At 49.3% G+C, this 15,309-nt stretch overlaps 1 protein-coding gene across 1 annotated transcript; it reads right to left on the bottom strand.

Annotated features, from left to right (window-relative positions):
* Positions 1-1,075: 1,075 nt before the first annotated feature.
* On the bottom strand, positions 1,076-15,074 carry Eps8l3 (EPS8 signaling adaptor L3). The gene is made up of 19 exons (XM_034500687.2): positions 14,868-15,074; positions 12,858-12,912; positions 12,651-12,715; positions 11,046-11,204; positions 10,638-10,787; positions 10,406-10,461; positions 9,871-10,028; positions 9,663-9,781; positions 9,372-9,492; positions 9,229-9,290; positions 8,941-9,015; positions 8,495-8,643; positions 3,830-3,911; positions 3,574-3,608; positions 2,878-3,073; positions 2,571-2,699; positions 2,190-2,263; positions 1,607-1,739; positions 1,076-1,386 (listed from the first exon to the last, which is right to left on the bottom strand). Exons 2-19 carry the CDS (start codon positions 12,886-12,888, stop codon positions 1,375-1,377), a joined length of 1,806 nt encoding a protein of 601 aa, XP_034356578.1. The 5' UTR covers positions 12,889-12,912; positions 14,868-15,074; the 3' UTR covers positions 1,076-1,374.
* Between the last annotated feature and the right edge of the window lie 235 nt (positions 15,075-15,309).

Raw genomic sequence — 15,309 nt, 5'->3', positions numbered from 1 at the left:
CTCTCAGTGGCACCTGAGAGCCCAAGGGCTTGAGACCAGTCGGTTCCTGGCTGCTTCCTGGCCCGGGGATCCCCAAGTCAAGAGCCCTGCTCCCCGTGGGACCTCAGACTGAGTTCTCCCCACGCCAGGCGGGGCCCCCACAGTGCCCGCCTGGCCCAGCACGGAGTGAACTCAGTCAAAATTCCCACATGCTTTGCCTCTCTGATCCGTGGCAGACACTCGGGTACCACAACTCAGCCAACAGAACTTGTGTGTGCCCACGGGCGCGGGCACATCAGCCTCACAGCTCTTGAATCCACAAAAAGGTCAAACCTTAACAGTAGGGTATCTCAATTAAAGCATAGCTTCTCTTCCATGGAGAGGAGCTCATTCCATGAGTTTTGAGCCTGAAGTAAACTATATACGCCAAAAGACAGTACAAGTCACGGACAGCCCTAACTCTTCACTTAATGCTAGGACAGAGATCCAGGGAGTGGACCAACTTGCCTGAGTCCACACAGTGGACCTGAGGACTTTCACCTCCCAGGGCAATGTTCCTATGTACTGCCACTGAAGGAGGTGGGAAGAAGCTCAAGGTGCACTCACCTAACAACCATTGCTTGAACAACAAAGCTCACAAGGAGAGCACATGGTACCTCACTTATGGCTCACTTATACCTCACTGATGGTACATCACCATCCAGAGTGAGCAAAGCCTGCAGCTGTCAGCAGAGTACTCTTTGTCTCAGTGACATGCTGTGCCTACAGTTGGACTAGGAACTTTGGGTTAGGCTGAGAGCCATGCCCCATAGGATAGCGATGGTGCATATAGCCTCATTTTGGAGTTTATTTAGAGAGGAAAAAAATGTACCATAGTCCCCAAAGGCTGATGATCCTCAGCTCTAGGTTGCAGTGAATTCTCTCTTTGTAGTAGTTGTAGTTTAATTTAGTTTGGTTTGGTTAGGTGTGGTTCCATTCCATTCTGTTCTGTTCTGTTCTGTTTAGTTGCAGAGTTGTTGCTCTTTCATGCTCAGTATCCCAGCTCCCTACTCTCTCTTGCTTTGGTTCCCATCAGACCCAGAATAAATGGCAAGGGGAGGGTCACATAACAAGCTTAAAGATGCTTTTTATTGGAAGGATTGAGACTAAAGAGATTAGGAGTAAGTATGACAACTTAGGATGTGGGGTAAAATAAATAGTAACCGGAGAAGGGCTCCAGCCCGATGAGGGTACCATTTGCCTCCGTGTCTGGACCTGTTCATCTTCTTTGCTTTCGATCCAGGGTATGTGGCTTGCCACTAATTGAAAGAGGACTTCCAAGGGCTCTAACTGGGTACCAAATACTCCATCTTGCATATGAGAGGTCCTTGGTCTTAGAGGTATTTGAGCTGGTCTCTAATGAGTCATCTATGAATGAGGAAGAAAATAATTCAGATGGGGCTGGTTCCTAGTGAGGGATCCACAGAGTTCATACCACCAATAGGGTTAGAACCTTAAGACACACCTGAATGGGTGAAGCAGAGTCTCCCAGAGGAGTATCCCATGCCTAGTATCCCAGCTCTCCCTTTCTCACCCCAGGAGAATTAAAAACCTCCAAATAGGAGTCAGGATCCCAGGACTCCCTCACCCCTAGCATCCTTCTGACAGCCTCCAGCCGGGCCTGGATCCGTGGAGCCTCCTGTGGACACAGCATCTGCAGCTCACCAGGTCTCATGTGAAGTAGCTGGCTTCCCACTAGGCCCCCAAGAGTCCTTACAGTGCTGCAAATAACAATGGTGGAATCCACCAGAGGTAGGGTGGGCAGATTCGAGGCCTTAGTATGTGTGTAGAGAAGGAAAGTTGGGGTTACAGGAATTAGGTATCTACAGGTATAGGAATAAGCCTATTGGTTTGCTCTCAGTGATCCACAGAACTCCTAGGTTTGAGGGCAGAAGCGTTTTAGAATGGAAGGGAAGGGTGGCTAAGGTGGGCAGCCCAGGTTCTTCCAGTATTCACTACCCTTGACTTGTTCTTTTTTACTGCATATGGTCGCCCCACTGGGTGCCCTACCCTAGGCTCAGACAAGCAGCTTTCGTTCAGCAGAGAAAGCCTAAGATGGAATCATCATGTGCAATGGAAGCTGGATTGCATGTCCTAGGTCTCTGAAGGGGAATGAGGTCTGTGGTTTTCACCTGAGCCCTCCCCTCATCCCCAGGGGACTGGTCACTCACACAGTGGAGAAGTTCTCTGCTTGTAGCCAGGCCGTGACCTCCTCGGGCTTTGAGCTAAGGCGAAGCATTGGAGCCTGGAATCAAGGAATACTAGAAGTCAGAGGTCATCTCATCTTACAAACATGCACAGCCTCCCATATTGGGTCCCTTCTACTGAGATCCCATTAGACCCCTTATCTTACCTTCTGGTTTTCTAGTTCTGCAGGGACCCTGAACTTAATCTTTGTTCAGACCCTACAATGAACTTGGCACTGAGGAAGCATGCAATGATATTGATTGAACTGAACTAAGATCGTCTCTGTTTGTCACCTAATCCCCCCTACTACCACCTCTGACTTAGGACTCAGGGCTTCTGTGTATCCATCCCAGCATGGGTAGTACCCTAAAGGATGATTGTCGGTGGCCTCTTGCAGCTCCAGCTGGCAGGGGCTCCAGGATATTGCTGGGAATGTAACCAGTCAGTCCTGTTTCATTCTTGACCAGCCACCATCGCTTGCTCCGGTCCAGAATCTGCCAAGAATCACTGTATCAGCCCCCAGAGCCTCCATCCTCCTATCCCCTCTATCCCCAAGACTGTGTCTCTCCCCGACCTGTCCCACTTTCCTTCTCTAGTTGTAAGCCACTCACTCCAGGCTAACTCTACTTCTCACCAACTGCCTCTTTTTCTGGCTTTAAGCATAGGCCTCACCTCCAGAATGTCTCCCTGTGCCACAGTCAGTTCCTGGGCATTCCTTGCTTCAAACTCGTACAGGACTTGCATTTTCAGGGCTGCTCTGCCAGGGTTGGGGCTGGAGAATGGGAGGTTTGAGTCCTCCTCATATTCAGGGTTATGGTTGTATGGCTCATCCTGCGGGAAGTGTAGGCTGCTTCTCATCCTAGAGCCTCTGAAATGAGAGACAGATTCAGGATGGATGGAGAATGGGAATTGTACCCTTCCTTGCCTAGCCACAAAGCCCCGGATAGCTCCTAGTATGGTTTGTTGATGACTTTTTTGGGTTTCTAGAGGATTGGATGGCAATAGTGTTAGCTGGGGACGAGGGTAGGTGGCCTTACAGGATAAGGAAAGCTCTGAAATGCCCTTTGTCCCTGAGAACATTTCCAGTAGTAGAATTTTCTGGATCTTGGTTCTGCTCTGAGTACTTTATACCTGATCTACGGGGACTCAGAGGCTACAGCAAGAAACATTTGGAGGCTAAGAGGTAAAAGACTGCATTTTTTCACCAGAGGTAGCAGAGAGGCACCGTTGCAAGTGTCTGTGTCTGGCTGAGGAAAATTACAGATGGTCTCTGGGATTCACAGATGCACCTCCCTCCCCAGTGTACCTCCCTCCCCAGTGTACCTCCCTCCCCAGTGACTGCAGAAATCCACTAAGCATGTGACTTACCGAAGGGAAGTAGAATCCTGGTTTCTTAGGAGTTTCTGTAAACAAGAAAATCAGAGTGACTTAGAATAGGAGGTAGCCAGCACAGTGGCAGGGAAGGGCTAACCAGCCCATCACAGGCCTGCAACAGCTGGCTCTTGTCCATTGCTCACCTCCCCGGGGGCAACAGGTACCCAGACAACCCAGCCCTTAGTTGCCATGTGATTTCGATCTGAACTGGAAGAGCTTTGCCTAGATCTCAGTGCTAAGCAGCCCTTACCATGGCGTGAGCCTCTGGAATCTGCCAGCCATCGTAGAATGTGGGTTGGTAGGGTGGTGGTTCGCTGCCTGTCCAGTCAGCCCTGAGGGGAGAACAAAGCTGAGTCTAGGGTCACTGTGTAGCAGCCTGTGGGATGTGGAAAGGGAGGAGATGGGAAGGCCTAGCCCCAGGGATCTGTGGCTAATGGGGATAGGGCATGTGTCTACAGATGCAAAGCTACAGGAAAACCACCAAGGAGCAAATGGAACAAGTCTTTCAGTGAGCAGCCACATCTTGATTCCTAGGTACAGCCATGTTGCCTCCCTAGAATTAAAGTAGTGTAATCTGGAATGTTGGGGCTGGAAGACACATTTGGGGACTTTTAAAGTTTGACCCTACTCCTTCTTATTTGTCTGTTTATTTATTTATACTGAAAATAGATTTTTCATACAATATATTCTGATTAAGGTTTCTTCTCTCCCAACCCCTCTCAGATCTTTCCCTATCTCTACCCACCCAAATCCACACTCTTTCTTTCTCCTTCTGTCTCACTAGAATACAAACAGGCATCTAAAAAAGTTAAAATGAAATATTAGATAAAACAAAAACAAACAACCAATAATAGGATACAAATAAATAGAAGAAACAGAGTCAAAGAGAAGGCTCAGGAAAGGCACACAGATGCAGTGACACATGTGCACACATACAGAAATCCCATCAAACCACAGAGCTGGAGAACAATATATATACAAAGGACTTGTAAGGAGGAGGAAGAGGAGGAGGAGAAGAAGAAAAGAAGAAGAAGAAGAAGAAGAAGAAGAAGAAGAAGAAGAAGAAGAAGAAGAAGAAGAAGGAAGAGGAGGAGGAGGAGGAGAAGAAGAAGAAGAAAAGAAGAAGAAGGAGGAGGAGGAGGAGGAGAAGGAGAAGGAGAAGGAGAAGGAGAAGGAGAAGGAGAAGGAGAAGGAGAAGGAGAAGGAGAAGGAGAAGGAGAAGGAGAAGGAGAAGGAGAAGGAGAAGGAGAAGGAGAAGGAGAAGAAGGAGAAGAAGAAGAAGCAGCTGCCACCTACAAAGCATTATGTGACAAAAGACAAAACACTTTCAAAAATGCTATTCACTTGGTTCTGTGCTGGCCCTCTACTGCTCTGCACAAGGCCCAGCCTTCAGAGAAGTTTGTAGACCCAGTGAGACGCTGTTGGAGAAAACTAATTTTTCATTTGTGAGCAGTTATCAATTGGAGCTTTCAGGTTCTGGATAGAGGCTCAAGCCCACTTCTTTCAGCATTAGGACCGTAGCTGGCCCTGGCCTGTGCAGGCTCTGTGCTGCCACAGTCTCAGTGTCTCACTCTTTTTAAAACATTTTTTTATTTTTGAGACAGGGTCCACTGAGTTGTCCAAGCTTTCATTGAACTCACTCTGTAGCCTCGGCAAGCCTTGAACTTGTGATCCTCCTGCCTTAGCCTCCAGGATAGCTGAAATTGCAGGCCCGTGCCACCATGCCTGATCCAGTCAGTATTTTTCTAACCTGTATGTGGTGTCCCAGCAGCAGCTCTGTTTCCTTAACACTAAACAGAACAAAGAACTTCACTGTGGAAGACACATCCCAGTGAGGCTGCTCTGGCTATGCCAGGATGGGGCTGGTACCTGGCTCTCACTAGCCCTTGCACACGGCTCAGGACTGTGCCATTTCTGGACATTCCATACTTACTGCCTAAGAATGCTTACTCACCTCTGGAAATGCCTCTCCCTGCCTCACTGGGGCAGCTGAAAAGTCTGCCTCTGCATTTACTATAGCCTCTCACTTGGTACATGGCTTCTATATATCCGTTTATTACTACGTTGTATTTCCTGGATGGGGCAGCGAGGGGCTGTCTTCCTACCACGATGGCTGAGTCATTGGTACTGGTGAATACGTGTTTATTTATTAGGAGTGAGCCCTTCTTTGTTGGTGCCTTCTCTGTGTTCTATAATATGCTCAGGTGTTCTGTTGAGCAGGTAATGACCTCTTTTAAGCTATGGTCCTAACTGTTGCTTTACCAGGCCTCCTGGGAATGTGACTATTATGTTGTGCCTGTACTTTCTTACCTCTGATTGCAACCTCTGCCACAGCTGTGCTAAAACTGTTCCATTGGAAATGCTGATAATCAGGATGGAGATGTTTTGTAGTTCAGTGGTGGAGTGCTTTGCCTAACACGCTCAAGGCTCCGGGTTTGGTCTCCAGCACCAGGGGTGGGGTGATCCTGACAACTCATGATTGCCGAGTCCAATGGCTAGTGTGTTCCTTATCTTTCTGGATTATTACACCATTTGGTGTTACTTATAACTTCGGGTCATTTTATCTAAAAATCAAAACACTGAAATATAATTTCACAGAAACTCAGTTCTTCTAAGGACTTTTACATGTCTTCTATTTTCTGTATATCTTTCACAATGAGCTGTTCACTTCTAGTTATTTTAAGAAATAGGGCTCTCTAAGAGCATATCTGACTTAACAGATTAGTTATCAATATTTTGCCATTTTGTTAATACTGGGATTGCTTTGCTTCCTCATTGGTATTGTTAAAATCATATCCGTCAAACAAACTTTCCAGTGTTGCAAATATGTGCATGTGTGGCAGGGTATGTGTGATTCTTGGTGTGGGGTGTGCATATATGGATGTGTGTGCTTATGTGTGTGACTATGGAGGCCAGACGTTGATGTCACCTCCGCCTTACTTTTTGAGATGGTCTCTCACTTAACTGGGTACATTTCTCTTTAGCTAGGCTGGCTGAGCCACTCCAGGGACCCTCCTTTCTCTACCCTGACCCTGACACTGGGGTCACAAGACATGGTGCATGCTTGGCTTCTCTGTGAGGACCAGGGACTCACTCAGGTCCTCATGCCTGTGCAGCAGGCACACTACAGACTATTTCTCAAAACTGTAAAGTAACACTGGTTTTGAAACGTAAAATGACATAGCTAACAGGGGTATTCAATGATAAAGTGGCTGAATGAAAGCATTTGAGGCCTTGTGGTGTCAGTCCTCCACAGACCCTGCTTTTCTATCTTGAGAGTACTTGGCAGACATCAGAACTGTCCCCAGGGACTATGTAATCCCAGTGCAGCCATAGGATCCAGGGTCTAAGACTGTTACAAGAGGTCCAGAATTTATAAGTTTCTTCATTTTTCAATTAGACAGATAAAGCCCATAAAATAGATCATTTGGGTACAAACAACCCAAAGGTACGTCGATGGATAAAGGATAACAGAATGCTGCACGTTCAAACAAAGGACTATCTGTCAATCACAAAAGCAAGAAAATTCTGGCTCACGCTGTAATATAGACAAACTTTGAGGACATACAGATAAAATCAGCTGGTCACAAACGGACTGACCCTGCCTTATTTCACTTACATAAGGTCTCTAGAATAGGCACACATACATGGACATACAGCAAAGGTAGCTAGGGGGTTGGGGCAGCAAGATGGGGAGTTATCCTCTATGGGTATAGCCTTTCCTTTTGGGATGAGAAAACTCTGGATCTGGAAAATGGTGTTAGTACACAGTATCTGTATCAGCTTATTGCTACTGGATTAGATGCTGAAATTGATACATTTTGTTTTGTATATTCTACCATTAAAATAAGTAGGCTGCATTGGAACGAATTCATGTCTTTAAGTGAACTTCACATGGCCTGAACTGAAAAGATCTGCTCATTAGGCAAACAGAGGGTAGTTTCCTTTCCCAGCCCTAGGCTCTCAGCTGATGCTTTCCTGCGGTGTCTCTGGGGTTTTGATGAGCTCTTCTGTTTTAGTTTGCATCCCTCTGCTTCGTGTGCTCTCCTCTAACTCTGTGATTCCTCTTTGCCTTCTTCCTGCTTGCCCTTTTACCTGGATTTTTGTTTTGTTTTTCAAGACAGGGGTTTTCTATGTAACATAGCCCTGGCTGTCCTGGACTACCTTTGTAGACCAGGCTGGCTTCAAACTCACAGAGAAACCCCCTGCCTCTGCCTCCTGGGTGCTGGGACTAAAGGCGTGCGCCATCACACCCAGCTGCTTTCTGCCTTCTTCTTGTAACTGCTACCCAGAGCCCTGCTCTCTTCTATCATGAATTAAAACAAACTGTGCATAGGGAAGCAAAGTCAGGGGTCCCATCAGATGACTCACAAGCTTCTCACTGCGTCCTACCAGACACTTTGATACTGTTCTGTCACCTAGGTGGGACCTCTCAGCTGGGGGTCCAGATGTGTGGCCTCTGTAGACAATTCCTGTAATGACATCTTAGCCTAGGTGAGTTTCGTTCCCACTTCCCAGGCTCTCTAACTGCTCCCCTGTCCACCCACGACCTGCCACAGGAGCATGGCTTCTCTGGCTCTCTTAACTCCTGTCCTGAAGGCTGCTGGATCAACCTTCCGATGTTACCTCTGTGGCATCTCTTATGTCAGTTGTTCTGAAATTCTAAGTTGGACTGAGACCAAGTTTTCACTTTGTCCCTGGTGAAAATGGACATGCATCATAGTAGAAGGCTTGCCTTGCTGGGTTTTTCTCCCAAGGAAATGTTTCTTCACTGGATAAAGGCAGTGTTCAGTGAAAAGCTGGGCACTCCACAAAGAGTCCCCCGAATTCTCTGGGTGTGGTTCTGCTTTGTGATAGTGTCACACTGGGCATCACGTTCTGCTTTGGGTCTTTCATGCCCCTTGTCTTCACTTACCAGCTGGTGGTCCAGGCTGTGCCTAGTGACTTCCAGAGAAGATTCTCGGATGGGCTTAGACAGGATTGCAGCAAGTCTATTGCTTTGGGGGTGAGGAGGGGTGAAATCACCCTGGCTGAAAGGTCATCCTCAGGGCACTGAGATAGGATCTGGAGGAGGGATCAGTAGTCTTAGAAGGGAATAGGACAGGCCCAAGGGTCCCCCAGCCCTGTTTCCTCACTTCCTGCCCGTCCCCCACTCCCTCCATGACCTGGTGTTCTTGACTCTGTTGCCAACCTATTGGGTCTATTGAGGGTTTTGCCTTGGGTGGCATCCTGTAGCAAAGGTGCTTGCTGAGTAAAGGGGAGGTTCCACAGCTCCCTCTGCCCTGCTGCTCCCCCAGCCCCCGCCCTTTCCTCTGCTGCCCCTGGTCTTCAGCTTTGCCACCCTGTCTGCCCTCCACTTACGAATCTCAGGGTTTGGAAGATGAGGCCCACAAACTCGGGGGCACTTGTTTCCTGAAGCCGCAAGGCCAGCTTCCCCTGGAAACATAGGACAACCTTGGTTACTATCCTTCACCACCTTCAGCAGAACCCTAGTACCCCATAAGTGTTTTGTGCCTTGGCTTAGAGCCTGGTACCCTTCAAAAATTCCAAGAGAAGGAGAAGCTGGAGAAGGGAAAGGCTTGGGTAGCTGACATCCGAGAGAAAGGGAGTTGAGTGAAGGTCCCAGGACTTGCCAGGACTTGAACTAACCAAGAGGTTGAAGCTAAACTTGATCTTCTGGAAGCAGTCAACAAACTCTGCTTCTGTTACCCCTGTGGGAGAAAGAATAAAGGTGGCATCTGGGGCTCTTCCCAAGATGACCCTGTATCTCTCCCCTGGCATAAAGCACTTACCCCTTTGAGACTTTTTCTTTTTTCTCCCAAGTTTTATCTTCTTATGACTGTTTTTTGCCTGGGCCTCCCTCAGCTTTCCAGCAAACAGCTCAATGTCTCTTAGGACATGGTTCAGCACATCCTGGACCCCCCAAAAACCCATGGCCTTGAGTAGATGGTTATAAAAACCTTGAAGCTCCCAATCCTGGACCTGCTATAATCCCACCATACACCCCAGCCTTATCCCCAGCTCTGCCCTGTCTACCTGAGGAGTCTGGAAGCCTCAGCAAGCTTCCGACCACCTTCAGTTACCTCATCTCTCTCTGAGTCCTCAGGAGAGGGAGCACGCCTCGGAGGAGGAGGCAGAGTGAAGCCATTGGGTTCTCGGGCACTTGGGTAGTGTGCCAGGGACCTTGAAGATGGTGAGATGCCTGCAGTGGATGGGGAGGGACCATGAGCTTAGAGCTTCTTTGACTTGATCCAAACCTTCTCCGCTACCAGCCTTCAGACACAGACTTACTGCGTTCTGAGGTCATGGTGTATGGCTGTTCTGGAGAGAACCTCTGCTCGGGAGGGAACCTCTGCTCCAGGGGGGGTGTCTGATGTATAGGGAGTGGCCTTTCCAGAGGAGGCCCCTTCCATCTGTCCTGGCTTGGATGATGGACTCCAAATCGAGGTCTGTTGAAGGCATAGAGAAAGATATAACTTTGATAATATCTTGAGAGAGAGAGAAACCCAAGCCCATACTTCTGCCCTGTGGACCTCACTATCTTTCTCTAAGGACCCTACTCCTTCTCCATAGTCTCCACTTTAGCCTCCCTGACTCTATCATGTTTCGTCTGCCCAGTCCTTAGGCTTTCCTGGGTTCCATAACGGCCTCTGTATCCAATACTCTCGACACCTTCCCCACACCCTTCATTGGTCTAAGCCTTTACTAGTTCTAGGCATGTGTTTGTTGGGTCCCAGGATCATGAGTTCTCCTCATATGTAGCCAGGACGTGACCCTTAAGCATGAGCTAGGAGACCCTACATGTCTCAGGGCAGAGGCAGCTTACCTTTCTTCTAGCTCTTCTTCCAAGGCCTTCTGCAGGCTTGTCCTCAGCTGCTCTGCCTGGAGGAAGCAGCAAGTATTACATATGCATGTACATGTATGTATGTGTGCATGTGCTTGTGTGCGTGCATGCGTGTGTTGCGTGCATGCGTGTGTGTGTGTGTGTGTGTGTGTGTGTGTGTGTGTGTGTGGTGATCACCAAACTCCACCCCTGGCCACCATATCCAGCCACTCACCCCCACTTCCTGGCATTGGAACAGCAAAGTACTGATGCCTGGCAGGCCAGACTCCTGCACAGTGACAGACAGGATAGAGTTGTAGGAGCAGGTGTTAAGGGCTACATCTATGGCCTTGATGTTGTCCAGCCGGTAAGAATCTAGGTCCTCCTAAGGAAGATGAAAAGGCCAGTGTGAGGTCACTGAGAGCCACTGAGACCCTGAAGGGGTCATCCCTGCCCGCAGTGAGATGGTAGAGTTTCTAGCCTGATTCTTAGGCCTCTGCCCCCACTCCCTGTCCTGCCTCTACCTCGTTTGAGATGTGTATTAGATGCAGAGGCACTGAGAGGCAGGTGGAGAACCTGATCCTTGTTCTTTAGCATGCTGGGTTAGCTAGGGCCCATGACTGGGTTTACGGAGAAGACTGACCTTAGTCTCAATGTCCAGCAGCTGGAGCCAGCCATCTCTGACCTGCAGGAACAGGTCTTGGCTCCACACTCGGCCCTGGGCATCCATCTCCTGAAGCTTCTGTAGGGCATCCTTTGGCTCCCGGACTCTCTGTGTCCCCAGCTTACATGTCATCAGATGCTAAGGGGAGAGGAAGAGACTAGACTTGGAGGAGGTTTGGAGGATCTCAAGCAGGGAAAAGGCAGTGAGGGAGGAAGTTGTGTCCTTGGTTCCCCCTGTGGGGAGGTCATGTTTCTCAATACAGCAAGAGCTGATAGAAGTTGGGTTCTTGAGGAACTAAGGCACATTCTAGGACCACCATGCAGTCATTGGTGTGGGTTCCAATCATCCAAAAAAATAATAATCCATGTTCCTCTGTGTGGGCTGTAGGATCTTCCTCAATTCCTTTGCTGCATTTAGGATCTATTGTCCCCAGGTCAGTGACCTCACTTGCCTGACCCCTGCCTTTTTCCATACCTGTTATCCATACCTAGATGATGTCTTTCCAGCTCTGCCAACCCAGTGCCACAGGGCTCTCAGGAAGATCAAGCATCCTTTTCCTGATTCTTGCACAGAGAGAGCTGAAGCATGCTCAGGCTTTCCCCAGGTCCTTGCCTTCTGCTGGTCCCATTGTTTGACAGCTTTTCCCTTAGCTACCCTCCTCTCTTCCCACAGCCAAATGTTGGCTTCTTGAAACATCCTCCATTTGCCCCAGACTCTTGTTGGGGACAATCAGTCTAATGCCTGCTCCTGGACTGTCAATTCTCACTTCTGGCCAGCTGCAGCCTGTGGCCACACTGCCTGTAACTCAGCAGAGCCCAATAGCCTGTTGCCCTGAGCATGCCTCCTCTTGCTTTTGCCTGGTGGGTCTCAATGAAGCCATTTCCCAGCTCCACTCTACAGAGAAGCTGACTAGTGGCTGGGGAGCCCCTTCTCCACTGCACTGTGAGTTTCCTACTTGTCTCTTAACGCCTGCGGCTACTGGGATGGGGGTGGGTTCTGTCCACCCCCCATCCCCTCCATGCACTGTAGCCTCTACCAAGTCCTAGTTGAACAAGTTCTTCTGACCACATCCTTGTAGTTTTAAAGCCAATTAAAATGACCAGATCTCCAAGTACCAGCTGTTCACTTGGGTGGGACCAAAGAATCCATTCCAGTGGCTTGACCTGGTCTGGGAGCACAGGATGGCTCTCCCCTCTGTGACACTGGCCCTTATAGCTGCAACCCGCATATCTTTTTCCCAGCAGCCCTGCAACAATCCTGAACAAAGTGCAGGAAGTGGGTTGGAAAACAAGGGAGATCAAAAGCTTTCTGTGGCTCTTGACTGTTTACTCTGTCACTTCTGTCTAAGGACCCAGCACCCATTCCCACAACCTTTAGCTAGGCCTGCTCTGCCCATCCTGGAACTATCCTATACTCCACTTAGCTTGGCAGACATTTAGACCTCAAGATAGGTGACCCTGACTGCACAGACTTTGGTCAGGTTGAGCTGTTATATCAGGGTCAGGCACCTATGTTTGGTAAGGCAGTGGACACGCAGGAACTCTAGCTTTATTCAGAAACTGCCTGGGCCCCACAGGTACTCACCTCCACCCTGTGCTGCAAGAGGGTAGGTTCTGAGGTCACACTCTGGGAATATTCCTTCCGTTGCACTGTGGGTACAAAGTCAAGGGGCAGGTGGGCCAGCAAAAGGGAGGTGAGGCTTGGACAATTGCAGGGACAGGGGTGAAGATGGGGTTTGGAGAGCTTGGCCCAGAGTAGGGCTGAGCAGGGGAGGGAAGAAAGCAAGCTTACAGTAGATGGCTCTGCTGCTGGGCCGAGACATGTTGACACTGCTGAGGGCAGCTTCCTAGAATCGCAATGAACCAGAGACAGTCAGTCATCAGACCAAGAAACAGGAATACCAGGCCTGGCAGCTGTTGCTCTGACCTGGGGGCTCTGTGACCAGAACTGAAGCTCTTGACTCCAGGGGACCTATCTAGAGCCATCTGGCATCCTGCCCAAGAAGTCCTCATCTTGTTAGGTTTGGAGACCAGGGGAGGAAGGGCTTTTCTGGGGGTAGGGGACACTACATAGATGGTTTCTCATATTTGAATCTGGGTTCAGATGTGAAAGATACCATGAATGAGTTGCTTCTGTTGGGAGGGCAGAGGCCTCAGCTGCAGTAGCAAGCCTCTTGTCCAGCCCTGTTTTAATTCTACAAATAGGGAGGAAGCTCCCAGCTAAAGACCCTTCCTGGTAGAATGTATTTGAGTGGTGTGTGTGTGCGTGTGCGTGTGCGTGTGTGTGTGTGTGTGTGTGTATTAGACAGATACAGAGATACATAAGAAACAGATATTTATATAGGGTAGAGGGTGCTCTGTGGAACTTGCTAGGGACCTACACTCATCTGATGTCTGATTACCACTCCTGCCTCTTTTCCTTCTGGTGCTTCCAGATTTTCTTCCAGAGACCCTTCCTACCTGAACTCTCTAAATGCAGCTCACAGTCAGCTGCCTGGTAAAGCTGTCTTTAACCACCACCTGCCCAGAATGTTCCCAGATGCCATTTTCAGCATTGCCCAATCCTCCCTAACAACAGTAGTGGTCACCGAAGCCCTGACAGCACTCTGAGCCCACTGCCAAGCCTCTCCTGATCCTACCTCTCTTAGTCTTCACCACCATCCGTCCACTGGTACTTCTCCAGCACCGAGTGGTGAGCACAGCTTTACAGGATTTGCCACACTGACACAGCTAGTACTCAAAACAACCCCAGAGCTGAAGCTGTTATCCCCACTTCTCAGATGAGGACTCTAACATTCAAAGGGGACAACAGGCCTCAAGTCACAGTGATTGTTTAATAGGGAAATGAACCAGAACTATGTGGCTTACAAATGTGTCCCTGTCACTAGGAGGTGGGTTATGGGGTGGGGGGGGGGGGGGTGGGGAGGTGCTAGAACACACATCTTTTGAAATGGAGTGGAAGGAATTAAACGTCATGCATTTGTATGGGCTGGGCGTGTGTATGTGTCAAGAGAATGTGTTATTTGTGTGCCCTCAACATGGTTTTGTGCGTCTCCATGAATCTATCTGCTTGGTGCACTTGAGTTCTTTGTAAACCTGGAATATCCTGACCGAAGTGTAAGGGAGCACCCACGCCCATTTATTGGGACTGTTATGAAAATAACAGAGTGGATAAGGTGACTCACAGATGGAAATATTATTCTCCGAGTTGGCGTCATGGGAACACAGAGGAGTCGGCTGATCTCTGTTCCCCTGCTGCTGGGGAGAACCCCTTTGCTAGATAAGAGCAAGGGGTGCTGGAAGCCTAACCCTTTCCTCTGCCTTCCCTCACCTCCCTAGTCTGTGGCATTCAATTCCTGCTTCAAAATGGAAGAAAAAAGAGACCTTTTCTGATCAGCCCTGTCCCGGTCTTTCACATCAGGATGGTCCCTGTAGGCCACCGGGGGTTCCTGTGGGCTAGTAGAGATAATTCAACAACTACTGCTAAAGACACTGCACCCCCACCCCTGCTGGGGTGCTGTTTGACCTGCCTGGGCCCTTTTAATGTCAGGCATTGGCCTTTGCTCTCCCTTGTGTACGTGTATAGAGCAAAGAAGGGGTATTTACAAGGCTGACCTTGGGGGAAGCCTTCTAGAGCTCCCTGCCTTTCCTGGTTTCCAGCAGGTGTCTAAGTTCCCGAGGCTAATCCTTGCTCCTAAATATAAGAAGACACTGCAAGATGCCCCAATCCTAGGAAGCCACAGGGGTGTCCATGTTGGCCCCAGGATCCCCAATCCCCTATTCGCTGAAGATAGGCTCTTACCTGATTGCCAGTGCAGCCTGGTGTCTGGTCCTCCAAAAGGCAGATGCTTGAGCCAGTGGTCCACTGCTGTTGGAGGGAGTTCTGTTTGGCTTCTCTGCCAGTGCCTCAGGCAGAGACCTACTGGTGATCAGGTGGCCTGAGAGCCAGGAAGCAGGCTTTGAGGAAGCCACACCTGTGGTCTTTGGACTCTAGAGGGTGGGGAGGCCTTTCAGATCACCAACCGCACAACACTCTAGTGGACCTAAGGAAGTGTCTGTGCTGACAGGTGCCAGAGCTTTACCAGAGACCCCTGCTCCCCAGCTTCCTCCTTGTTGGCCTCTGGCCTCAGGTGTGGCCCCTCATCTCCCTACCTTTTACATTTCTCCTCTGGGGCCCCTGGGTGAGCATCAGGCACTGGAGCCACAAACAAGAAAAGGCACATGTGGTTTCATAAGCCTAGTTT

Source organism: Arvicanthis niloticus, chromosome 4 (genome assembly GCF_011762505.2).
Source record: "Arvicanthis niloticus isolate mArvNil1 chromosome 4, mArvNil1.pat.X, whole genome shotgun sequence".
In the NCBI taxonomy this organism is placed as follows: Eukaryota; Metazoa; Chordata; class Mammalia; order Rodentia; family Muridae; genus Arvicanthis; species Arvicanthis niloticus.
This window is presented reverse-complemented; position numbering and strand designations above follow the sequence as displayed.